The sequence below is a fragment of the Telopea speciosissima genome, chromosome 3, assembly GCF_018873765.1.
Source record: "Telopea speciosissima isolate NSW1024214 ecotype Mountain lineage chromosome 3, Tspe_v1, whole genome shotgun sequence".
Lineage (NCBI taxonomy): Eukaryota > Viridiplantae > Streptophyta > Magnoliopsida > Proteales > Proteaceae > Telopea > Telopea speciosissima.
Genome location: NC_057918.1, coordinates 15076379 through 15103743, shown reverse-complemented (window position 1 = coordinate 15103743; position 27365 = coordinate 15076379). Strand labels below are relative to the sequence as shown.

Below are 27365 nucleotides of genomic sequence, written 5' to 3'. Positions count from 1 at the left end.
ACAAAAAACATAAAAATGAGGTATGGGAATAATACTAAGTTCAAAACCATATATTACCAATGTTGTCCCTGTGAATGGTTCCCATTACAATGGGAAGAACAATTTGACGTGGATTGCTTACAAACAATATGATTAACTGTATATAAAAAAATACAATACAATGGCGAAAGTACACAAAAATGACAGCGAAATCAACTGGCCAATACAAAATACAGAATGAAATTTTGTTCTCACAATTGCATTTCACCTGAACCCGCTTTGTCATCTAAAGCTCCCAGAATTCCTCATTTAATGCAACAGGCTTCAGATGATCAGCTCCAGTTTGTAATTCGGACGAAACCATATTCTGCAGTATGATCCTGGTATCGTTCACTAGGCATACGAAAATAAGAACACCAAAGATGCCAGCAAAGCAGTGATAGAACAAAGCAAGGAGATAATTGGACGGCTGCTGGCATTTGGTAGCAATGGATAGGCATCTGGTGGTGGCATGACACAGTTATCACCATTGAAATAAATACGCCGAGGGAAAGCCCATCCCTTATCAAAAGTGAAAGTTGATGAGTCCTTCTGCAAAAGTATCTCTGACTGTACATTCCCTAAAGGGCCAGCTTGCATAAGCAAATCATTGTAGAATTTAATCCCCCATAGCATGGCAGTGTCATCTGCAACACAGAATCAAGAAATTCCAGATTATGGCACTAACAGCATTCCAAAGTGTTCAGAAACAAAGTAGATAGCTGGGGATTTTTTTTTTTTTGGGGAGTGACAAAAGATCAAACCCCTTACATGGCCTGTCATTTATTCTTTATGCAGCACAAGTAACAATCAACTCATATCATCCAATTTAATGAGCCTTGCCAAAGAGCTCAACAATTATGAATGTCAAAAACAAAAATGATTCTAGATGAATTATGTTTCTTTTGGACAGCCAGAAAACAATCGATAGTTGAGAAAAAGTCCCTGTACCAGAAAAGCCGGACTGCCAATTTCTAGATGGTCGGGAACCTCCTGTATGGAGGATACTGATACCTCCAAAAATGATGGACTTTGAGCTGGGGGTAGCACAGAAATTGGGTTGTACACCCACATGCAACATGATAAAAGAAAACACATTAATTGGGTTGTACACCCACATGTTTTCTACATATGCATGGCAAATGGAGAATCAGTCAATTACTTCTGCTCCAATTGCCAATTTTTAAAGGGAATTTGGCTCCACACTATGGGTCATGGGTCTTGTCGGCATCAACGGTGTGGGCTTTCCTGAATGGCATAAACTTCATCTGGCCATTGTACGTGGCTCTTTCACCTAGAGAGGGAAGACCCCATTTAGACTAGTGCTGCTGCTGCCAGCCCGCAGAGCACCAGAGAGGAGTGGGAACAGGTCTTCCTGGATGTATCCACTTTGAAAGATCATTGACCTCACTCCATCAGAATAGCACATAGGGAATCCACAGGCCCCTTGTTTTAACATATTGCAATCGATCCAAACATATAAGATTTGGCATAAGATAGTTTATCTGCGACTGACACAGTATTACTTCTTGGCCCCCTCCTCTGGAAATACCATCAAACTCAAAATTTGAACAGTGTTTAAAGTTGGTTCTGGAAATTGATACAGTTATGGACATAATCAATCCCAAAGGGATTGGTAACTCCACACTGAAACTAATCCTCTCTGGGTGGGCCCTATGCTCAGAGATGCACACATTGTGGAGGGGGCACAAAAATAGTGATTTAATAATCGACATCATGCTCTATAGGTCCTTCAAAGATATCAAACTTGTAAGGGAGTTATGATTCCTTGTTTCCCCATAAACATCACGTTCAACTGGAGACCAACATCGGCTAACTCTTAGGGGGATGAGCTTGCCAGACTAAAAGAGAGAAGATATTCATAGTTCATCTGGGACCTTCATTCCTCACTAATCAGTTCAGAATGCCTCACCCTTATCGCAGTTTTATATTATTTATTTATTTTTGTCTTTCACTTGTACATTCCTTCTAACATTTCCTTGAAAGTAATTAGCTATCCAGGACAAAAAAAACCACTAAAACACATAAAATATAATTGGAACAAAATGCAATTAAGAATGTAACTTACTTATGCCATCACCATAAGGAGTCAGTGATTTATACTTAAAGCTGAAAATCTCAGTGAGATTGTCGAAATTTGGGTGTTGTACGACTAAGTTCCACTGTGTGTAGTTCATCCTGTAATTGAAATTCGTAATTGTTACCTTCACTCGCCAATACTGCTTGTAATTAAGCTTAACATGCCAGTGAACCCGAATCGGGCACATATGGTTAGTGCATTGGACCAGAGGAGTATAGCTATTTTTTCCTAGAGCTGCAATAGCTGAAGCTAAATATGGCGAATTTCCCCTGTAACCAGACCAGACAAAGGAAAAGAAGCAAACAAAAATTCATTACATCATTTCCAAAATCCAAAAGTTAATTTGATAGAAGAACAATAAAGATGGCAGAGTAGCAGAAGAATGATTTGTGCCAGAACTTACTCTACACAACTCCCTGGTTGAGTTATATTGTTCATGCAGCCACAGGTGCATGTGGGGCAGGGCACTATTGTTTCGTTATAGAAGGAAGAAAGAGAGACACAGCAAGTGGGAGTCTTTTGAGACAGGAACTGAGAATATGTGCAGGTAACATTCCAAGTCACTGTCATAAGGAAGAAACAAAAGGTAAGCCTGGAACTTTGCTGTTCTTGTACCAGATTTTACTTTTAATACTAGAAAACCAACTGATTTGCATTCATTTTACCCCTAGATCAGTTATAAAACCAATAGCAAGAATCTTTGAACGATCAAAATTTTGTAAGGAAAAAAATAAGCAAAGACACCAAAAAAAAAGAAAAAAGAAGATAGACCCACAATGGCAGAAAGAAACAACTGCATATTAGATCATGCTGCAGTTCATTTGATCTCTGAACTGTCCACATAGGACTGAAGAAGTGAAGTCTCTCATACCCAAGGATTTGGCATTTATACTGAGAAGTAGCTAACTCAAGATCAAGCAGGTAAGAGTGAGAAGCAAATACCTTTTCAATATTGTTTTGGTAAGGAAAGGAATTATGGGCAAGTCCCTTTTCAATATTTGTTTGATACGAAAAAGGAATAATGGGGAAAAAGATAAGGGCACCATTCAGAAACTTGTGGACTCAGCTTGTAGAACAACTACTACATTATGTTTCTGGATTCCTCCTTCCCACCAGGGGGGGGGGGGGATTATGCACACATTATGTTATACATATTTTGACCCAGAAGCTTATGCAAAAAAAAAAAAAAAAAAAACCTTAGTTCTTTATATAGAATTACTACAACTCTTTTTAACCTTGTCTCAAAAAGACGAGAACTTGAGAAGCACAAGCTTAGCTGACAACCAAAAGATATGTATCTAGAATTACCTAAGAAAACAATATTGAATATTCTAATTAGACTACTGTGAAGGGAATTAACGAAAATTTCCAATAACTAACTTACTCATTGCTTGAGTGACTCTCCTTTGATCTGATGATACAAATCTAGTAGGTTTAACAATCTTTGCAGGACCACATGTATACCCAGGCCCTGGTGCATTAAGTGTGAAGTTCTTTGGCACTCTAACGGTCTTGTTGGTCGTTCCTGCTTGACCAACACTAAGCTGGAACGAGCTCAATGCATTGGCAGGATCCTGGGCCCATGAATTGATTACTCCTCCTTTGCAGCAATTTGCAATCTGTTGGTTGTAAGGAGTTCCTGGCAATAAATCTACAATTGTTGGATCCTTCTTACAGCAATGTGGGAGATTCGCTTTGAACTTCGAACAGTCCCCTTGTTCTGTGGCCTGGCCTCCCATTGCACTCCAAATTACCTCCTTCTTTGCCCATACCCATCCCAGTTGCCATCCAGGCGCTTGAATGTGACGATATTGTTGGAAATTGTACATTGTAACAACAGCCTGCACAGTTCCAATAAGAAGGTTGATTAATTGAACTATGAAAGAAAGAAATGAAAAATAATTCCCACATACCAGATAAATCGTGATTTGACTTCTACAGATCCTTGTCAATGGTAAACTCCCATTTTTCCAGAAAAATACTTTTAAACCAAATTTAGTACATAACCATCTCAGGAGATTTGAATGACAACATTAATTTCATTTGACATACAAAATTTATTGAATGAATAGACTGGCTTCATTTGAGAGAATAAGAAGGGATGAAAGAAAAGATAGGACCTCATTTAGGAAAAGAAAAATGTACTAAATGACAACAACAGAGAGAGAGTTTGTGACCTGCTGTGAATAGGGCATCTATAGCTATGGCCTAGCCTCTAATCTCCCCTACTATATGATTACAATATAAGGTCTTAGATGCTTACAACATAGCCATCAGCAGTCCAACTTATAATATCCCATTTGATCGTGATATTTCCATTGGGATCAAGAGGATCATAGGCTTCTGAAAAACACAAGAATAAAAGTTAGATTTTCAGTGTGAAGAAATTACAATCATTACATAAGGTCATTTTTATATTTTTGAAAATGTCAAGAGCTTCTTAAAAGGAGTAGGACCTCAAATCGATAACCATAAGATAAATCCTCATCTTTTCTAAAATTTATGAAACCCATGTGCCCAAATCTGTAATAGCTGTATATATTAATTCACCCTCCTCTGGAAACAGACATTATGGACTCCTCCACATAAGAGTCCTGATTTGCAAAGGGACACAGCAGGGTGGCCCAATTCTGGGCTATGGTTGTTTGCACAATGGATCAATACTGATACATGGTAAGGTATTGGGAGTTAAGTGACATAAATCCAACAGTCAAAATGGGATGCAATAAAGGTGGTTTTATCAGATCAGACGCCGAGTTTGTAAACAGAGGAAGAAAACAATTCATTACATATTTTCCCTTCCGTATTTCATTATCACCTACATGAGAGAGAAAAAAATGTCCCCACCAATTTCAGGAAACTAGTTCTCAGGAATGAAAAATAGATGCAAAACCTTCTAAATTTCAGGGAAATAGAAATTAAAGATTAGTTCATAATCATGATTCATGACTGAATATTAGTCCATAACAGAGCAAAAAGGGGAATTCCACACCCCCCCCCCTAAAACCCCTGTGTCTTAATTCCAGTACCAGGTCAACGCAGTTCTGCTAAGGAAAAGGGCTAAATCTCCAGTACAGTCCTCGCCGTTGAAGCCCAAAAAGGCTAAGGGGATAAAGGGCACAAAAATATGATCGTGGGAGACAAGTTTTGAAGCAAATCTGGAATGCATGCAACTCAGATGCATTCAAAATAATTCAAACGTCAAATTACTGAACAGATAAGAAATCTGATTATCAACTGTATCTCGTCATTACCCATTTCTAAAACCATTTGAAATCCAAGAAAACACAGTAGAATGTACATAATCACCCGAGCAAAAAGATATTTTTTTTAGATTACCAACATGAACCCATTTATTCAGTTCTAAATTTTCAGTCAATCACACACAACATACTAAAACCTTGAAAGAGAGTCAACTCCAAAATCGAAACTTGGAGTGAGGAAAGAAACAAAAAATTAAAAACAAACAAAAAGAAATGAAGTCGAGTAGGATGTACGAACCTGTAGAACTAAAGATGAAGCAGGAAAGCAAAAGCAGAACCAAAATGGGAAAGTTGAAGAGCTTGGAGATGGATCTGTTCCCGTAGGGGAAGAGAAACCCCATTACGATCACAGATTTTCCTCTGTGTTTGTTGATTGCCTTCTGATTGAGCGTCAAGATCTGCTTGCTACCAGCTGGAAGGGAAGAGAAAGAAGAGCTGCTGGACTTTTCTGGTTTCTCACAATAGCAGGTGAGCTTAAGATCCAACCGAGCTTTAAGACCACTACTGACATTTATTTTTATTTTTATTTTTTCTTTTTTAAAACATATTTTAGTTTGAACTTTGGACAGTTCGCTACTACAATGCTGTAAATTACTACAACAATAAGTCCAAGAACAGCTTCGTCTTAATTTCGCATTAAGTAATTATAATATATTATTTGCACGTTGCCCCTTGGATTATGTATATTTACAAGACTTAACACTGTCTTATCTATCAGATATAATCACGAAACCGTAGGGGTTAGAGAGGTCATATCTTACAGGAAGGAGGAGAGATACAGACAAAGGGAGCTGGCACAGGAACTACACTCAAGGATAGACAATCATTTTCCCATAAACTATAAGGGAGAATGTTCTCTGTGCTGCAACACAGGCTGCGCCCAGACATATGGCCCTGCCACTCAGGGGGCAGGGTGGTCATTGTGCCCACCCATGTGCCTGGACGCAACCTGCACTGCAGCACAAAGAACAACACCTCTAAATAAAAATGGTGAATTATTATTGTCACAATGGTTTGTTATTTTTTTCAAATGTCACAAAATCATTTATTATGCTTGTGAACAGTTAATATATGTCCATTTCGACCATTGGATAGAGAGAAAATGGTTTAGATTAGCCATGTATTAAATTTCAGTCTTAATTCAATCAAATACCCCTTTTGTATTGGCATACATCTCGTGTAGTCTTTGCATGTGTAGTTGTGTTCTAGTACTCTAAAATTTTTATTTTTTTTCTGGAATTAGAGAGCTTTAATAGGGAGGGGGAGAGATAGGGGATGGGGATAGGCCCCAAGGTGGTTTGAAGTGATGACCGCTTATTTGAGGAGTTGGTCTTTTGCCAAATGAGCTGACCCCTTGCGGTAGTACTCTAAATATTACTATACACTCTCCCAACTCTTAGTGGGAAAAGACGTACAAAATGATTTTGTCTTATAATTTTTTTGAAACATCATACACTTGATTGTTATATGGATAGCTAAAAAATAGGTCAATGTTCTTGTGGGGAGTGTGGCCCTGGTCATGTGCAGGGACCAATGAGAGCATGCGTGTTGGCATCATGAGGCGGGATTTCTGCCTTTCATGGGGGGTAGGATTGTCATTCCTCCCCCCTCCCCTCTATGTCTGAGTGTGGGCAGTACACTCCTCCATAGAAAACTTTCTTCCCTAAAAAATATAGGTTTTTACGGAATAGATTCTTTGAGCTGCTAAGGGAAGGTACTCTCTCTTTGTCTCTCTCCCTCTCAACCCTCTTCCCATAAAATGACCTTATTTCACCCCCCCCACTCTATCTGAGGGTGGCATGTCCCCCCATAGAGAATATTTTCTTTTTTTTTTTTGAAAGAAGGTTGATGAGAGTTTAGTGATAAATACCGATGATTTTTTGTAAAATGAAATTTTTTTTTTTAACTGCTAGAGAAGGAAGTCTAGATGTCTCTATGCCTAGTGACATATAGAACTTCATTATTGATCATTTGACAGTTCATGGATTAGTCCATGTGATAGAAGACCTTATTTCTATCTTAGTGACAAATTTTAACATCAAAATGAGCAAAGAAAATGGTTCAAACTCTCGTTCAAAATTTTAGTAAAAATACGAAAATTCAAAGTTTTTATGCACGGCAGCGCATGTGCACGACCGTTATTAAATACAATCAGATTGGGATAAATACCCGTTTTAGATGACATAAAAAGCCCTGCCCCTATTTGATGGAGTTTATAGGAGAATCTCCTGTGTACGAATATCATCCCCCTATTGGTATTATTCTTCGAAATCAATTTGGACTTCCGGTTTCAACTTACTCCTATAGCTTACATTGCGAGTCAGCTCTTATTGGGGAGGCCTATGCGATTGGATCTAGTCTGCTCTATGCTGCTGCGTGTGGTTTCAATCAAGTTTTGATTGAATCATATTGCTCTAATCTAGTTAACCAATTATACTCTAAGTCACCTCTGGAGAATGAGATCTATAGCATATGCCAAGATATTTTCCATCTGCAACAGACTTTTGCTTCTTGCACCTTTTCTTATGTCCCAACATCCTCCAATTCTGTAGCGAACTGTTTGGCCAGGTCGGCCCTATCGATTGAGTCTCTGATAATTTGGCCACCTATATCTCCGTGGCTTCTGCAACTCTGTAATGCGAATGCTACTTGTTTGTAACGACTCTTCTGATCAATAGATTTTCTTTCAACCAAAAAAATATGATTGGTTTAAAAAAACCAGAGAGACTTAAATATGATTCATTAAAAAAACCAGAGGGACAATCATATGTGTTTTGGTGTGTGATGCCGACAATAGGAGCTTTGGTCAATTGGGCCTTTTTAAATTCTTTTCTTATTATTCCGTGAGAGATGGTAGTGTCGGTGGAGAGAAGGGATTGCTTTTGCTCATTGTTTTCCATGCCTAACAAGACCCGATAGAATATTAGAGCATCATTAACTTCTTGTGTTGTTTCTTAACTTGTAAATTGTAATAGAAGGATGGGGCCCACCTTAATATCATATAATAATGCTCTTGATTCTCTGAGCTGGTGGGATGAGGAGCAAGCCAATGAGAGGGCAGAGAGAAAAGAAAGAGAGAGTGTGTGTTAGCGTAGCGTATGTCGCCCGTTTGGAGACTTTCTGTTTTTTTAAAGTACCTAACAAGATTTTCAGAAGAGCTACTAAAGAGGGGAAAGAGATCTCTATTTGGTGGTGTTTCCTACCCTCTCAAATGGGTGAGTACTCTATCCGAGGGGCTAGAAGCATCATCTCACGATGCCCTATAAGAAGGCATAGGAAACACCACCAAGTAGATCGAGATCTCTTTTTTAGCTTTCAATGTATGTAACTCTTAAGGATATAATTCTAGTTCTCTAGGGCCAATAATGATGGACTCGGGTTGATTGGTTAATATTATTTTTTACTTTTACTCATGAAAAAAAAAAAGGTTCAGAAGAGGGTGGACCTCAGTGCAACGATGATTCGAGTTGAAAAATAATCTCTTCACAAAATAGAGGTTTGCATACATTATGACTCTCCCCAGACCCCCACACTTCCACACTGGTGGGAATCTCGTGCATTGGGTACATCCTTTTTCTTCTAAGAGTCCTGAAAAGACAATATAGTGATCAGCTGGTAGAAACCATTTGGTGAAGCTGACCTATTATGTATGTCTCGAATTCTTGGACCCGTTTCAAAGAATGACCCGCTTTGACATTTTTGTTGGTGATCCGAATGGAATTTTTTCTGAGATTTGTGATGGAGGAGTATTTATGTTCTTTACCCGCTTTATTGTAAAGATGAGTAAGATTTGGGGTTTTCGTTTTAGGGTTTCTGGGAGAAAGCAGCAGCGCCATTTTGGGTGTTCTTGAGAGATCTCCATTGTAATTTTTTCTCCGATTTGCATAGTGAATCATTTTTGCCTTCGCCCGTGGATGTAGCACACCATACTGGTATGTGAACCACGTTATATCTCTGTGTCTTCTTGCTCTGTTCTTGTTTCTTTTCGTGTTTTTGGTTGGTATTTGCTATAACATGACCTTTAGATGGGACCTTCAACTATGGATCTCCTGATCTTCTGTATTTAAGACACGTGGCAAATGATCAATACCTAACATATGTACCGTGTGCATGTTTTCTATCCTCCCCTTATATAGTAATAGATTATTGAGAAAAGGAAAGGTCATTGAAATGAGATTACATAGTCAATAGTGTATGATGGAATTGATGTGAAATGTGCAAGCTCTAGAAGAGCTAGGCTTAACGTGTAATCATGTTTATTCCATTGTTTAGTTCCTACAACAGGTCATATTTAGATTACTCACTCATAAATCATTGGATTAGGCATTAGTTATTAAAAACTCCACCAATGTTCGTTGTTAGTCCCAAACTTGAATTAAGGAGGAGGGTTGGTTTTTAAGAAGGGGAAATTACATATACCTCCCCTGTACTTTGCCCTAATTACACGTTCCTCCCCTTGATTTTTTTACCTTACATTTTGACCCCTTATGGCTGACGGTGTTAGGGTACTGTTAGTTAGTGGTTTGAAAAGACAATATTACCCTTGTTCTAAAACATCACAAGCAGAATTACAATGATACCCTTTTCATCATCTTCAACCTTAAAACACCTATTTCTTTCCTCCTCCACCGCCGCCACCACCACTACCGCCATCACTACTGCCACTGCCTCCTCTTCCACCGCCACCACTGCCGCCGCCTCCTCCTCCTCAGATTCTTATTCCCTAAAACTTTAAATTTACGCTCTAAATGTTGACTCTTCTATCTGCAGATTATGTTTCAATTAAATGTTAATAAATTACAATTCAGAAAAAGCTTTAAGGGGTGAAATAGAAGAATCAAACTTGGATTTGATAATAGATCGAGTGGAAGATTGATGTTCACCTGAGTGGTATATACCAAGCAGGTGGACGATCGAAAACCATAGAAAACCCTAAACACCAAAACCCCCAACCCCAAAACCTATACAGAAAAAAGAAAAAGAAAGAGGATGGCTCCTATTGTTTCTGCTCTGTTATACCCTCTTTTGAACCTCCTTGGTCCTCCTTTGTCGGAGCTTCCATGGTAGGTTGTGCCCTCGTCGATGAAGCTGGAGGTTCTGATCTCTCTGAAACCCTTTATTGCAGATTTCGCAGAAAAATCGATTTGTGGCCATGAGCGTTTTAGGAGATAGAGCTATCACCTCGACTTTTGGATATGTTTTTGACGCATCAAATGACCCCAATAATTAAAAGTGACCCATCAGTAGAAAGCTGCATAACGGAACTCCCCACCCCCAAAAAAAGAGAAAAAGAAGCCAAAGGGCATAGCTAGCTATAGCTCACCTGGAGTTCCTGGAAGATTTATCTTCTTCTTCACCACTGACACAAGAGCTGGATTGGGAGGAGGGTTAGGGTTTGGATTGGTTTCCTGATGAGCAAAACCTCTGAATGAAGTGGGAGATGGGTTGTTCTCCCCTTCCAATGCCCTGCTCTTGAACAAAAATGGGTACTCTATTGCCATTAAACTCTATGAGAAAAGTGATCTCTGAAACCATAAAAGCTTTCATCTTTCTAACTTGAATATGTGATAATAAAATCTGTTGAACTCTGTTGTTTCTACAACTTTCATCTCTTCCATTACATCATTGGAAGATGCCAATGGGATGAAGCTTCCATTACATTTTGAGATGAAACGATTCCACACAAGACGACGTCTCTAAAGCCGTGCTAACCTCTGTTTTGGACCCCTGAATCTCTTAAAAGTTCTTGGTAGGGCTCTCGGGTGAAGCTCAAAATTAGATTTCCCAAGATTTACTTGAAACCCAATCTGATTTTTGTTTTTCGATCAAACAAAACCCAATATCTTACAAGAAGAGCAGCAACGAATAGACCATATTCGTCTTCAAATCCATTTTTGTATGAATTTTGGGTTTCTCGAGCTGCTTTTGTTGTTTCTTGTTCTTCTCAAAGAAAACCCAACCAATTATAATCACACGGTGATGACTGGGCTATAATCTAACGTGACTCATCCAACGGCGAGGTTGGAACTTGGAATTGAAATTTTTTCAAATGTGTGGTTTTCTATCATCGAATAGTAATTATGTTTTTCCCTTTTTTTAATTCAACAATGAATCCCTCCAACTGAAGCTGGAACCGTCGGGGTTGGTGGAGCTACCTTAGGATCTTGCACTGGCAGAGTTAAAACTATCGTCGGTGGTGTCGTTCTTGGTGTTGCTACTGGGGCTAGGGTTTTAGGCGTGCTCGGCGTGGTTGCAGCAACGGGTGGTGATGAAACTGGCGTGACCGGAGTAGTTGGTGGTGTGGTAGTTAGCGTTGCCGTCGGGGCTTGACCGTTGACCATGGCAATGCAGAGAAGGAGGAGGAGGAAGATGAAGGAGGGTAAAAAGGTCATCTCACAAGGATCTAAGGTTAGTTTAGAGATTATGAAAAATCTATCTATGCCATGTCAGCACTTAACAAACGGATGCTAACGGTAGGGGAGAAATTAGTAATTATTTAAAAACTATAGGAGAATCATATGTAAGGTAGGAAAATCAAGGGGAAGAAAGTGTAATTAGGGCAAAGTATAGGGGAGGTATATGTAATTTTCCCTTTTAAGAATGATTCTAGAATCTTTATAGTATCAATGTTATACTAGGTTGTTTCCTATCAGAATAAGTGACATGCTACATAATGATCCAAGTGTAGTGAAAAGACAAGGGTTAGATAGGGTGTCTCTATAAGTGACATGCACGGATGTGTTGACTAATATATCGATCCTATTTAATTGGGATAAGACTGAGTTATTGTTGTTGTAATTTGTACGCATTACTTATCATAAAAGAAGGGGGGGGTTCTCAATATGAATCACTACTCCAGAGAAAAGTGCCCTAGTGGATTTCAAGGAGTACCATCCATCTCATCAATCTCATCGACCCCATAAACCTCGGATTGACGTCACTGGTCGTGTATCCCCTGCGCCATTGCTGGGGCCATTGAGAGACTAGATGGGTTATGGAGTAGTTAATTTACTACTTCAATAGATCATTACACAAGCAGAGGCAAGACTACAAGAGTATAGTTTGTCCCATTCTTCAACAACCAACATAAAAAACCTAAAAGAAAACAAAACTATCTTTATTTTATGGGAAAAGTTTTCATACACGATTGTGTAAACCGTGGATGTGAGAAAGTCTCTCACAAAGAGTTGGAAAAGTCATAAATCCACACCCATTAATCAATATCTTGAAACTCCCACCCTCTCACATACACGGTTTACACGTATGAAACATTTTCCCTTATTTTATTTATTATATTTTTAAAGGGGTTGGTTTTCATACACAATCGTATAAGGGGCAGACTATAGGATTGGGCTCCTCTCTCCTTGGAGGGCGTCGCCCAATGAGTGCCCAATGAGGCATCCAACGGCTGGGCTGTGGCGTACACATCCCGTTGCATGTCCAATCAGCCATCGGAATATGTGCGGCATGGCCAGCCGTTGGATGCCTCATTGGGCACTCATTGGGTGATGCCCTCCAAGGAGAGGAGCCAAATCCCAGATTATAATGCATTAGAGGGGGATCCGGCTCCTCTCCATGGAGCTCAATGCCCAGGGAGTGCCCAGCGGCATCCAAGGGTTGGGCTGTGCCGCACACATCTTGGTGCACGCCTAGGGATGTGTGAGGCACAGCCCAACGACGATGCCCCTTGGGCTCCCTGGAGAGGAACTCAATCCTTAAAAGGGGGAGATTTGGTCATTTCGACACCCTATCCCATGGTCCGAGCTCAACAATGTATGGTGGTGCACAAACTGTACACGGAACCTTTTAAAATTAAGAAGATTCATAGAGAATTTGGAGATTTAGAGGGACTAGTGGAAGGTAACCAATCTCTTTCAGAACAGAAAGTATCAGTCAAGTTCTCTCCTCCCCTGGGTCAAGTGACAGTGGTGTGAACCAGCTCAATTCCTAGCTTTTACACCTCATTGCCCATTGGTAATGGCGTGAGAACATTGACATGAAAGGTTGGTGGGTGGGAATTGAGAATTTGAGATAGGTAGGCCTTGTAGTATTCATTGACCCTTGACCCACAAATCTGCATTTCAAACTCTAAAAAGATTTATGATGAGCCCCTCTCTCTCTTTAATCTCAAAAACCAACCCAATCTGGTTTCCCTCCATTGACTTGTTTTCAATTCAGAAAATTTCTAAAAGAAGAATACAGAAAGCCAGCTCATGAACCAGAAGAAAGGGAAGAAACTAATAAAGACTAGCCTTTTGACTTGAGATCAGCCAATCGCCTACTCAATTCTTCCTCAGAAAGAGAGATCATAGTCCCTGTCTCCTTAGGCACCAACCCCACAGCCTGTTGATTACTACAATTCCCAGCTTGAGGGAGCTTCAGGGACACCTCCAACCCATAATCATCAGCCACTTGTTGCATCAACGAACCCACCTCTCCTTCTGGTGTGGACAAAGATGTAGTCCCTGCCATGGACATCTCAGTGAAGCTGCTCTGCACTTCCATATTCACAAACACCTTCTCAAACTTATCCATGGTCTGTGAGATCTTCTCCATGTTCCCAATTGACAATACCCATTCAAGCGATTTCACAATGCCGCTCATCGACTTCCCCACACTCTGCAGGTTATTCTGACTCCCAAGCCTTGCAACTACTGCGTCAAGTCGTGATGCAAAGCGCAGGTAGTTGAGCTGTTCGTTACGCTTGCGGATTGCATTCTGTGCGTAGATCCTCGCGCCGTCAATGTTTCCCTTCTCGATCGCCTTCTTCACTTTAACCTTCTCGGATTTCTCCTCTTGCTCACATTTTTTTGCTTGCCTTACCAGTGATTTTGATGTAAGCTTCAGGTTGAAAATCTGATCCATCAGCTTCTCCTTCCCCATTCTTGAAAACCCAAATCAAATCACCAACTGTAATTGAAATTGGGCGCTGATGAGGAAGGTATTTGAGAAGGGTTTCAAAGAAGAACACATTCCAGGTCATTAAAAGTAAACAGTGATGGAATCAGGTTTCGGGTTTGTTAAAACGGTAAAAATATTCGAAAAATAACTAGCCGTTGCCAATCCAACGTTCGGAAGGGGATTGAGTTTCACAATCGAAACCCTCCACTACTATCCAAATAGCAAAGAGACCCGCAGATGCCTTCCTTGGGATAGATCAAATGGAGAATGGATCACCTGCACGTACCATGAAAGTACATCTCAGAGCCAATCAGATGTTTAGTTTGTTTCCATAAATACCCCTCCTTCCCTTGTAAATGGTAAGAATAGGACAAGTGGTTGCTTCTCAAATGTACATGTCGAGGAGTTGAACTCCTCGATCAAATGTAGTAGAGCTTTTTATGCACGAACCTAAAATTACGAGCACTTGCCATCTATAAACACAACATTTCATATGAATAAAAATGATGGTGGGGTTGAGTTGTGCCACTGGTCTTCTTAAGATCGTAGTCACCTCCTATGGTGCAATAGGAAAATTATCACTTCAATTTGCCTGCCCGTCAATTTCCTTAATTCCCTCTAATAGAGGGAGGTGCACCCCACTCGGGCAGTATTTTCGGGCAAGGGGTAGGGTGGTCAATCCGCCCTTCCTATTAGATAGAATTGAGGAAATTGAGAGACAAACAAATTGAGGGGATAAAGATCCGATGCAATATGGGTCCTTGCGAATCGACTTCAAAGATGAAATAATCACTTAGGCTTTTCAGCAGTTGTATAACCACTTCAATAGTATAACAATTTGAATTGGATTTTATCAGTTCTGATTTAGATGGTTCAATTAGATTTTGGTAAATGATTTCGATTTGCAATTCACACCCATAATAGGAACATAACTTGCTTTTAGCAGCAGATCCAAAGAATGTAATTTAACCATTTTCCAAAACCAAGCAATTGAAATTTTACACTTAGTCGCATGCTTATGTCTTTCATGTGTTATCATAAACTCAAATCAAGAAAGAGTTTTTCTATTCTTCAGTAAAGCATCGTAGAGCCTTGCAACATCAAAGTTGTCTTCAACATTGTGCACTCTAATGATGTTGGCACCACCCAAAATCCCAGCAGTGATAGCAGCAACTATTGCAGATCAGAGTCTCTAATTTTTTGTAATCGTATATATAAGGCATTTTTCTCTCATTTTAAGGTAAGACAAAATAACTTTTATCTTCATCTTGCTTAATGAAAAGTTTGCCGTTGCTCTTCCCGTGGACGTAGGTTTCTCGTGAAATCAAACCACATAAATTTGTTTGTGTTTGCGATTGTCTTGATTGTTGTATTCTTCGATCCCATATTTGACCATCTTGTGCGATTCTATTCTAACAAAGTACACACAACCGGAGAATCAATAATCTTTTCACTATTAGAAAAAAACTCTACACCCCTCTCCACCTCACAATGTAACCTCCCATGCTTTTATCTAGGGTTTTCCCCACAGAAAATATATATCACACCCTAAAAACGTTAATTCCCACACAATTATAATTTTACCCTTATACATGTAATGGACCCAAAACCCAATCCAAACATATACAAACCAATAACAAGTGGAACATCACTAAACACAAGACATAAAACCCAACATGGCAAAACCCATAAGGATGCCCAAATCACGCTAAATATGCTTAGATAATCCAATACCAGAATAATTCTCCATGCTGAGACCTGATGGTTCAGTAAATCTGATCCACAAATGGAATTCAGAAGCGACCTGGACACATACAGCTTCATATTGTAGATTTTCATCACTTTGCATAGTACAGGGGTCCCCCTCATGTGCATTGCCACATAAGGAACCCCAAGATCTGCAGCAACCTTAAGCATTTTAGAATCTAACTGCCTACCAGATACATCATTGACAAGATAAACCCTTCTTTCCGCTGCTTCCCACACAACTTCTGAGTGAAAAGTATCCACAGACGAGCTTTCCTTCTATCTCAGGTATTTCTAGAACAGCTTCTAGAACAGGTATTTCTGTCTAGCTCTTCTTCTGCAGAAATCCATGATGCATTTGGACATGTGGATTGCCTACTGATATCAATAATATCAGCCCCTCCTGAGACCATCAATCGAACTTGAGAAACTGCAGTTTCTATTGATTGAAATTTCCCACTGTCACCGAAGCCAATCTGGAGTCAGATTGAGAACACCCGTGACATAGGGGCAGGGCTCTGTCTCATATAAACATCCATGTCGGATACCAAACTTCTTCATTAAACACAAAACATCATTGAAATTATGAAGTCTGTCACTCACATTGCTCCCCAAAGCAATTACTACTTCCCGTTCTGGAGAACAAACTTCGACCGAAATAGTTGCAGATTAATGGAGGGAAAAAAAGAAATGTTACTGCAAGATGAAAGATCAACACCGGCAATAAGTAATATCTTTTTATTTTTCTATTAGCATCCTAAGCTATTCTTTTTTCTACCCAAGGTGTTCAAATACATTTAATGGCATACCAATGTATCTAGTATTTTTGTTCTGGAGTATCCTTACAGTTTCTCAATATGCAGTATTAGGATGTGCCAAAGCCCCAATTGTATACATTGTACTAGGTGTTGAATGCCTAAAACTAATTTGAAGTACACCAGGGCACTATAAGACAATAATGGAGATTAACTCCACACCACTTGCTGATCCCTTTAACATGAGGTATAACGGGAAGTATTTGCTTGAATATGTTCATGCCCCAAGTGGTTCTCTAAAACCTGAAAGTCTCAAATGAAGAAAAGGAAAGTTGATGATAAAGTTGATCAGCTTTTGTAGTCCAGAAGCATGCACTTATAACTCAAACAATGTAAAAAAGACACTCAATTTCCTTACAAATTTCCCGCTTGATAACATTCTTTCCTTGCTTTCAGAAATATATCATTTCTACCCTTGCAAACAATTATATAAACACATGCATGCATACACAATTTTCGTTGTATATTGAAAACATCAATAAAGAATAAATGGAAGGAAATTTGACAGAATTTTTTAAACATTCAATAATCAAGTAACTTATTGTCAAGAGTTTCCTTCGTTTTTCTTTTTTTTTTTTGGGGGGGGGGGGGGGAGGGGATGGGGTGGGATGGCGGGAGGGGTGATTTAAGGTACCAGTGTCATTCCTTCATCTCAAAATACATTATTCGGAACCAAATTCTAAACTTCATATTAACATATTTCATAGAGATGGACCAGCATATTTGGGTGGATTGGATTCTGTGTCTAAGACCCCCCACTTGCATCAATCATCCGGTAGTAACCTAAAGGTCTGAACCCTATACAAAAAGGAAGTGGCTTGGATCTTGTCACAAATGGCCATGTGTCATATGCCTAGAGGATCAGATCCATCACTCTCCTACCACAAAAAGTGCCGGATCCAAAATTAGCACAATGATCTTTAATCATCTGCTCAGTAGTTTTCTGTTAGGGGTGAGGGGTTTCAACTTCGAATATTTGATCAGATAGCTTATTATTAAGGATTTGTATCAAATTTTATCAACCGTCCACTTAATATGACAAATATAGATTGCTCTGATAATTCGACTATTTTTTAGTTTTGACCTAGAGAATCTCAAGGATAGGATCCATCTGATGGTGGATATTGATCCTTTGAACATGGGGACACATGGCCATTTATGGCCACTCTAAACCTATCCTGATCCGATAAAACAAGACTCGAGATTGACCTTTCGCAAGAAACCCAAATTGGTCATTCAGCTACAAAAACAATTTTGAGGAAACCAATGAAGGCACTTCTCATCAGAACAGTTATGGTAAATGTCTCATTATATCCACTAAATAAGTAATGAGGTTCAAAAGTGAAGTTTAATTGAACCTCATTGAAGGTTAGTCGCATCCTGAGCTGAAAGCCTGAAACAGTCCAGCTCAAGCATGAACAAACATTACTGACCCACTGCCAAGCTACTAGCCATGCTTTGACAAATGAAAGGTAATGAGATTGACAAAACAAGAAAACATACGATCATGCATTAAAACATGTTTTGAGGAAGCCTTGGCTCAAAAACCCCGTTTTCTCCAGAAGATTAACATCAAAATCTGAAAAGCCCCAAAGAGTAGATCCCCCAAACCTCCTTCACAATGTTATACTTACAATTAATAGAACATTACAAGAGCCCACACTCCTGTGAATATTGGAACACCTGAAAACATAAAAGAAAGGAGGCAATGACAACAAAATCAATAAACCCAAGCCAGGTTCGAAATACCCAGAAATTGAAACAACAAATCCCAGCTAAAAATGCCACACATCCAAATAACTCAGAACAATCCAAAGAACAGACAAAGAGAGAACATCTTGAAATTTTCTGAAAGAGATCACGATATCAAAATGAATGATGGAAGAAAAATACAAGCATGTAGTTGATATTTGAATTCAAAGAATTCTATTTTCCTATCATTAGGGGAAATAGTTGTCACTTCGTGAAAATAGAAGAGTATAAGCGAGGTGATTTGGGTGCCCCTTATTTTTGAAAAATGGGACACCCACCCACTTATATGTTAGCTGGCAGTATCCTATCCAAAAGTAACAGGATTGGTTCTTTAAATAATCCAAAAAGGCCTCTCATTCTCTTTGATGGAAATACCATACTTCGGGCATCGACATCAACCTGTCGGGGTCCCTAATGGATGCCACCCAGCTGATCGTATCATTGGAACTCCCAATTGTTGGGGAGTTAGAGGTCGAGAGGATGCTTCGAGTGTGTGCGGTCAAGACCTGGATCCAACATTTAACACTTCAACAATGGTTTTGAGGAGGCATAGCAACACCTAGATAAGGCTTGCAATGGGCAGTTTATTTGCTTCAGAAAGGACTTCATTGCTAACTAGGATGCAGATGATATTAATGGTGTGGGTGTATGAAAGGATATCCAAATACAAGCCGACATTCTTCCATACACATCCATCGCACACAAATGGAACACCAAGACTGCATACTGACATCCTCTCTTCAAACAAAGTTACCACTTTACAAAATCCTTGGCGGGCATAAACCAATATTGCATAACAGTAAGAAGCACCCTCATTGAATTGGATTTCTTCAAAGAGCTCCCACAAAAACAAAAACCAAAAAAAAAAAAAAAAAAGAATTGGCAAATCCAACATAACTAGGAAGAGCAGACCCAAAGAAGCAACAGAAATCATCACACAAAGGTAGAAACCATTGTTTCTTCGTCTCATCAAATTGGAACTTGAAGAGATGAGGATTGACAGGTCAACGCTGAAACTTTATTAAAAAGGGAGAAAAGAAAATGGATTCAGGTTGAAAATAGGTCTTCATGATCTGAGAAATCGGTACAAACTGAATGGAAAGAGAGGATTCAAAATGGCAGAAATTAGAGTTGAAGCTCGGGAAGAAGAGAGGGACTGAAGTGCATCACAGATGAATGGATTTTGGATTCAAGGAGAATGCACCCATTTTCCAGTGTCCTGATTATGAATCGTAGTGACAAATAAAATAGGAAACAGAAAGTAAAACTATTTCTGAAATCAAAACAGGAGAAACTCTTTCAAGCTTTCTCTCCTGAGTCACATTCTATCTTTTTTTTAGATAGGTACGGGGAGGGAGGAAAGATGAGAATGGTACTGTTGAAATCCCAAACCATTACAGGTGGGTGTGTGTGTTAATCATGTAAGAGAACCAAAGCCGTCATTTATTAAGAAGGTACCATTTATCAAAAAACAGATAGCTACCATTCGTCGAGCATCACAAACCCAGATAGCTACAGATACAGTTTATACTGATTTGAATCTCAAATAAGATAAGGAGAAAATGGAAAACAAGCAAAATTGTCCATTGCAATCGATTAATTACCTCAAATGATCTTAAAGCCGGTGAATTCGCTAATGAGGAACAGCAGCAGAGTAGCAGACAACTGAAGGGTTTAAGGTTTTAAATTTGTTGATTTAAAAAAAAAATGAAAAAGCCTTAGGATATTGTTCCAATGCTACTCTTACACAATTACCCCTGACTTTTTCGATTATTGTCATTAGATAAGGCTTCGAAAAGTTTCGCTTGTAGTGGTGTTTTAGTCAGAAGATATTTGCTACAGACATTATTTTGAGCTCAACGAGCTCTCATTCCTCTTCTCCAGCTTAATTGACAGTAAAACTTTGTTAATGGCTATGTCCCTATGAAGGGCGTATATCGTTGGAACTGCAAATTGAGCTCTTCAAACACCTTTGATGGCGTCTCTTGCTTTCACACACTCAGTTCCATTAACCAGGTCTTTGCTTCTTCTCTTACTTTCTTGTTCTTTCATCCTATGTTTTTTTTTCCCTTCCTCGTTTCATGGGCTTTTTAGCTGGTATCTGAAACTGGGTGAGCAGGCTTAATTTGTTTTTCCTGTTATTGAGTTTAAATTTATGAATAATAATAAGAAAAGGAATAACCATCTTGGAATCATAGGCATTCAGCGACTATGAGAAGTAAAATGGATATCTTTTTCTAATTTCCCCCAAAAAATGAACTTTTCGATTCGTGTAGCTGTTGATTTTCTTCCTTTCTGCCTTCCCTTTCTTTTCTTGGGTTTTTTTTTTTTTTTTTAATTTTTTTATAGAGGGGGGGGGGGGGAGGGGGGTTGGTTGGTTATGGTAAGCAAATCTGTGGTTTTGTTGGATATGTTCTCAAGTTCCTGTTACGATATAAACTACAGAAACCTAGAAATGAATGGAAAAACTATTGAGATCCGTAAGATGTTACATGAAACTCTTGTCATCTGTGATTACTTGACTTTGTCTCTTTTATTGTTCAGATGGTTCTTGAATTGGCCTATTCCCACCCCACCAATCTCCATTCAGCTTCAGGGTTTTAGATTGCAGAAGTTGGCTCTTACAGCTGGTGCATCTAAGAAAAATTCTGCACAACCCACAGTCGAAGAGGCACTGAATGAAGAAGGAACTACCATTAAAAAAGCTTCAAGGACTTCTAAACGAGCTCCTAAACAAAGCAAAAAGAAGGCAGAGCCTGAGACTTCAGATGAGATTTCCATTGTGGATAATGATGTTTCACAAGAAGAAAGCTCTAATCCATTTGCTTCAAATGGAGCTTCAACAAAAACCCCAAGAAAAGGCCAAAAGAAAGGTACACCCAATTTATGTCTTGTGGGAAAATCCTTTCATTTTTTGTTCCATCTATTCATTTTATGCCCTTCCCAAATGTCTATGCTCTTATGGGTATGGATATAGCGCATAACCCCTTGATCTGCAGCTGTCAGTGTATCTACTAGCTCAGAGGAGGAGAACATTGGTAAGAAGGTGATCAGACGAAGGAAGACTAGAAAGAAGATTGATGCTATAGAGAACCAAGGCATAGAAGCAGAAAACAGTGATCATCAGAGACATACTTCCGTTAAAAACTTTGAGGACGAAAAAGAGGAAGACCTAGAATTTGACATAGATGCAGGGGAAGATATTAGCTTTACCTATGGCTGGCCCCCTCTAGTATGTTGCTTTGGAGCTGCTCAACATGCTTTCATACCCTCTGGGAGGCCAGCCAACAGACTTATTGACCATGAGATCCACGAAAGCATGAAAGGTGCATTGTGGGCCCCAAACAAGTTTATAAGGGCACCTGGTGGACCTTCAAGTAATGTTGCAGTGGCACTTGCCAGCTTGGGTGGCCGGGTTGCGTTCATGGGGAAGCTTGGGGATGATGAGTATGGTCAAACCATTCTATACTATTTGAATGTCAACAATGTCCAGACCCGATCAATTAGTATAGACAGTAAAAAACTTACTGCTGTATCACATATGAAAATTAGTAAGCGCGGTGCATTGAGAATGACTTGTGTCAAGGCATGTGCTGAGGATTCTTTATCAAGGTCTGAGATCAACATCGACGTGCTGAAAGAGGTAAGACATTTTATTTTGAATAATTATAAGTCGTTCTTAATATTATTTGTTTTTTTTCCCCTTGTTTTTGTGGATAATCTTGTTTAAGCTTTAGCTTTTGCAATTATCAGTTTGTATCAACAGTATCTGTTGTTCAACTTTCTATAACTTGGATGAACGGTAATCAGTTGTTGTTTAGAAGAGACTTAATTCCTTTTGAAGGTGAAGAATAAAAGAAAGATTTAGACCCTAGAAATTGTTGAGAATGAACTTGTTTATTTATAAGTTTATCCGTATATGTAATTGGGAACATCATCTTATGGTATATTAGCATACATGGTGTCCCATTTGGATCATGGGACTCACAATTAAATGTATTCTCCCTAAGAATCTCCTCCTGCCAACTTGATTGTATGGTTGGAGTATTGTATGTGCTCTTCTTATACAAATTTGTCAAGGATTCTTCTTTTTATTTGTCAGTGAGAAAAAAAAATTTAGTACCCAATATTTCAAAACAACAAAGGTACAAGTATAGCTTCTCCATGTGTAAGTTAATTATTCCAATCATTAACTTATTTGATTGCAGATATGAAATCAAATGAAAAGATCTTAATATCATACCTCTGCAAGAATTTTCCTCCAATTTGCCGCAGAAGTTATATGGAACATAAGTATTGAAAGTGGGATTCACATAATTCATCTAAAAACAGAACGAAAGGGGAAAAAAAATTTGTGAAAGCTGCAGCATAAGAACTAGCACTGGCACGAAGAAAATGATTGAAATATAAGATGATGATATGATTATTTCAATGCAAATAATAAAATACAGGCATTTATGGGTTCATTGAGGATACCATGATGGATAAAAATGAGAAATTTTTTGGGTGAAAGATGAATTGACCTCTTAAACAATGAGAATGCCTCTTGGAGAAGTTATCAAAGAGACTAACCTAGAAGACAAATTACATTCAGTCTTCAAAACTCTAGGCCCAAGCTATAATACAACTTGAGAGAATCCAAAGCATAATTGTCACTGAGTCTCCTGTCTAGGCGTTGGAGGAGGTAAAAAATCAAGCAACACCTAACAAGGTGTCGAGGTGTTGCCTAGTCGACCAATGTACCCTTTCAGCAAAGGGTGCCTGGATGCCTAGGCGACGGCTTGACAACCATGATTTGCAAGGATATCCTATGCAAATCAGGGGACACCAAGAAAGATCGCCTTAATTGATTGGAAGAGTCCCATTGCAAAAGGTCTTAAGTTTCTTGGTTTGGGAATGCAATGGAAGAAAGAAAATTATCCTTGCTTGCAAGCGGCTCTGGAGATTCCCAAGAGGATGAAGCCTCTGGCACAGGGTGATTTAATCTAAGCATGGCTGTAAGAAAAGGGCCACAATAGCATAGGGGACAGTTAGATCTTTTGTTATATTGGAAAGTATTAGTCACGTTTTGCATCCTTCCATCAGTCACATTAGGAGGTTAAGATCAAATTTTGGGAGGAGACCTACAGCAGGAGCCTTGTACCCTTAGTCCTTATTTCTCATATCTACTATCTGACATACCATAAGAATAAGGTCGTTTCCCAATATGATAACTGTTCTTCTCACATCTTAAGATTGACTATTGAGAGCTTCATAGGCTTTAGAAACCTGACAAAATCAAGGATATCGGCTCCGTCATCGATCATCTAAAGGTGGTAACCGCTCACATTTTGGTTAGGATGCTAGGATAGGGATCTAGGAGCCTAAAAGTGGGTTTCTTCGAAATCCTTTTGCTCGAGTTTGCTTTCTTCCAATGATTGAATTGGCTTGTTTACTTGTAAAATTGTGTGTAGGCGCTTGGCATCTCCTGAATGTAGAGGTTGTGCTAGGAAATGGTCCACAAGAAATTGACCTCACATGACATGGGAATTTCTTTTTATGGCATGGGATGGCTTCATCCTCCCATGTATTAGGTGATGACACATTTTTTTTTAAAGACAAGTAACATATTCGACAAGCACATCCTTCCTTGAGAAATGGAATCTCCTTCCAGATGTTTGGACCTTGTGCTTGGCAGATGGGAATTCTAGCAACCATTCCTTCATTCACTTCTCTTGGATAAGGGAGTTTGACTCCATTGTGTTGGCCCTCTTTCTGAGTGTGAACTGTGTTCCCAATGTATGACATTTTACTTCATCTGGACATGTTGCAGGCTTGCAGCAACTTTTTCCAAGAGTGGGGATATTTTCTGCAGAATTTTTTTCTTTGACGATATTTTGGTTTGTTTAGGACAAGCATAATTGCAGGGATTTCTGAGATAGACATTGGTCACTTAAAGAGATTGTCAACCTCATTAGAGTTAAGAGTAGTTATTCAGATGCATCTGATATATGTGATTATTCAAGACTATAGGGAGTTAATCGTTCTGCATCAAGGGAGGCAGCGATTATTGCTTTATGGTCTCCACTTCCAGAAAATGCCATAGTACTTGACGGCTACTCCCTGGGGTTGCTAGCTCCATCAGACATCTGGGGATTGTTTTTAGGGATAGCCTAGGGGTGATGATTTGTTTTACTCATCCTATTTTGGACAGAAGGCTTCTACACTTAAGAGCATTTATGGGCCTTTGGACGGAAGACATATAAATTGCATAGACTCATCTATTAGGGGGATTTAGGGGTGTTGATCAGATGGCTTCGACTAAGTAAATAGGTTCTTGGGGGCTTTTGGCATTTTGTCATTCTAGCTTCCTTACAAACATGTCATTTCAGTGGAGGCCCAAATTTTTATTTTTATTTTTGGTGTAATCGGAAATAGCAGAAGGAAATATATCAAGATTTGCTAATTTTGTGCTGATACAGTTGCTAGGGTTGGAGCGGGGAGGGTCTTTGTTCATTTTGCTTACTTAGTTGATCAGGTTTTGCTGTAACTGGCTATGTACTTTCCTTTCTTTCTTTACTCTCTTGTACCATACCTCGTGTTCGCTTCTTTTATATTGCTCTTCATTCATAATAAATATTTCTCCAATCTAAATAATGATGTTATAAAAAAATGATAATAATAATAATTATTATAATTAGAATAATGAATGCATGAATGTTATAAAATGTCATGTAATCAATAAATAATTCTAAATAAAATTGCCAGCATGTGTCTGACGAGTGATATACAGTTGAACACTACCAAATTCGAGAAGATAGGAGTGCCCTTCCCACAATTGCATTGGTTTTTGCCTTGTAAAAGTATCATAGGTGGGATCCCCCAAATGGTAAGTCATAAGACTGCTGCACATAATACGTTCTGTGCTAGTAAATGTCCTTGTTATCTTGTTATCCCAGCATGACCTTCAACAGATCACTTTATTAGTAAGAGGTTCCTCGTGAGTTTTGAGAAGAACCTAATTTCCTAGCATAGTTATGTAATCTTAGATTATTCATAGACCAAACTTTTTTTACCTATTTGCCAAATTAAGCGACCATTAACCCTTTTAATACTCATATAGGCAAAGATGTTCTACTTCAATTCATCATCCCTGCTTGACCAAGACATGAGATCAACTACACTTCAAGCCATCAAGATCTCCAAGAAATTGGGTGGGGTCATCTTCTTTGATCTAAATCTTCCCTTGCCACTTTGGCAGTCAGGTGAGGAAAGCAAGAAGTTCATTCAGCAAGCATGGAATCTTGCCGACATTATTGAGGTTACCAAGCAGGAACTGGAATTTCTTTGTGGGATCAAGCCCTCTGAGAACTTTGATACCACAGACAATGCTAAGTCTAAGTTTCTCCATTACAAACCAGAAGTAGTTGCATCACTTTGGCATGAAAATCTCAAGGTTCTGTTTGTGACCAATGGGAGTTCTAAGATACACTACTATACAGAGAAGGATAATGGCGCAGTCCTTGGAATGGAGGATGCACCAATTACTCCCTTCACTTGTGACATGTCAGCATCGGGTGATGGGATTGTTGCAGGTAGGTTATCAACAATCTATTAATCATAACAGTACTATCTCTTTCCTTATTGGCAATACTGGCAATCATGTTTCCCATTGCCAATATCTGTCCTCTTCAATAGAAAGTTCTTATTTGGAGAGGATAGTATTGGCTGTATTGCTTGGGTCACATTGTCACTGCATTCAAGGTTTACCAAGCAAATATTACTACATTTGAAATCAGACCCAGTAATATAATTCATCATACAGCTAAACACCTATGTGGTGGATGCATTTGCATTATAAGTGCAAGGGAGCAGCAAAGTGAAAAAGACTGCTTCCTCCATCTTTATATTTAAGTCTAAATGTGTGTATAAGTTGCATCCTCTTTCGCCCTTTTACTTTATTTAGCCTTTTTCAATTCATGGAACTAGCATTGTGCTTGTACTCTTGTAGTGAGTTGTGCGTTTTACTTTGTTTCCAGCTCTCTTGAGAATGTTGACAGTCCAGCCACACCTCATCACTGACAAAGGGTACCTAGAGCACACAATCAAGTATGCCATTGATTGTGGGGTCATAGACCAATGGAAGCTTAGCCGTACATGTGGCTTCCCTCCTCAAGAAGAGATGGAAGAAGAAGTGGTGTCTGATCCTGATGGCATAAGATCAATAACAGAAATGGAATACCGCACATGTGGCTTCCCTCCTCAAGAAGAGATGGAAGAAGAAGGGGTGTCTGATCCTGATGGCGTGAGATCGATAACAAAAATGGAATACCGCTCATTGAATCCTGTAAGTTGATAGTGATGTTCATCTGAGTTCAGGTTCTCTTCTTGTTGTAGTATAGGCTTCACAGGCTGGGAGCTTTGAATCCCCTGTAAAGAAAAGTGAGTACCTTCAGTCCTTTTTCATCTAATAGTCCATTGTAGAACTGCAATTTTGGACTGTATGAATAGTTGTATTGATAATCAAATCATGAAACTGCTAAATGAATGCTGCTAAATGAATGACCCAATGACATGATTGTCTAGCTCCCTTTTCTCTTAGGCTCTTGATGGTTGTATAGTTAGTGAATTAGTTCACGATTATTTTTTTAAGGGAAAAGTCTCTCTGAGCAAGTGGCGTAGGTTATGCCAGCACTCTCTATTTCTGTCTCTATCTCTCTCCTCCTGACAATCTCTTGTCCGCCCCCTATTGACGAACCATACGTGTCCCCCTTATCTTCTACATGATCA

The 27365-nt window shown here is 39.1% G+C and overlaps 4 protein-coding genes across 5 annotated transcripts; 1 reads left to right on the top strand and 3 right to left on the bottom strand.

Moving 5' to 3' along the window:
- Positions 1 to 57: 57 nt before the first annotated feature.
- On the bottom strand, positions 58 to 5895 carry LOC122655922 (COBRA-like protein 1). Its single transcript, XM_043850310.1, has 6 exons — positions 5621 to 5895; positions 4383 to 4462; positions 3504 to 3960; positions 2523 to 2682; positions 2108 to 2388; positions 58 to 665 (listed from the first exon to the last, which is right to left on the bottom strand). Exons 1-6 carry the CDS (start codon positions 5721 to 5723, stop codon positions 373 to 375), a joined length of 1374 nt encoding a protein of 457 aa, XP_043706245.1. The 5' UTR covers positions 5724 to 5895; the 3' UTR covers positions 58 to 372.
- A 7679-nt stretch (positions 5896 to 13574) lies between these two features.
- LOC122654042 (ESCRT-related protein CHMP1B-like) lies at positions 13575 to 14390 on the bottom strand. The gene has a single exon (XM_043848012.1). It carries the CDS (start codon positions 14263 to 14265, stop codon positions 13630 to 13632), a length of 636 nt encoding a protein of 211 aa, XP_043703947.1. The 5' UTR covers positions 14266 to 14390; the 3' UTR covers positions 13575 to 13629.
- Positions 14391 to 15991: 1601 nt separating this feature from the next.
- LOC122654879 (folate synthesis bifunctional protein, mitochondrial) lies at positions 15992 to 16590 on the bottom strand. The gene is given in 5 exon segments (XM_043849146.1): positions 15992 to 16149; positions 16152 to 16297; positions 16299 to 16349; positions 16351 to 16502; positions 16504 to 16590. Coding segments are annotated over 5 exon segments (594 nt in total).
- A 3851-nt stretch (positions 16591 to 20441) lies between these two features.
- Positions 20442 to 27103, top strand: LOC122655896 (fructokinase-like 2, chloroplastic). 2 transcript variants are annotated; one of them, XM_043850275.1, is made up of 6 exons: positions 20442 to 20612; positions 21141 to 21469; positions 21596 to 22239; positions 25699 to 26170; positions 26615 to 26769; positions 26848 to 27103. In XM_043850275.1, the coding sequence occupies exons 1-6, from the start codon at positions 20572 to 20574 to the stop codon at positions 26929 to 26931; spliced, it is 1725 nt and encodes a 574-aa protein (XP_043706210.1). In that variant the 5' UTR covers positions 20442 to 20571; the 3' UTR covers positions 26932 to 27103. The 2 variants fall into 2 exon arrangements, with proteins under 2 accessions (XP_043706210.1, XP_043706211.1); XM_043850276.1 differs by having other exon boundaries at positions 20443 to 20612; positions 26615 to 26824; positions 26915 to 27103.
- The last annotated feature ends 262 nt before the right edge of the window (positions 27104 to 27365 follow it).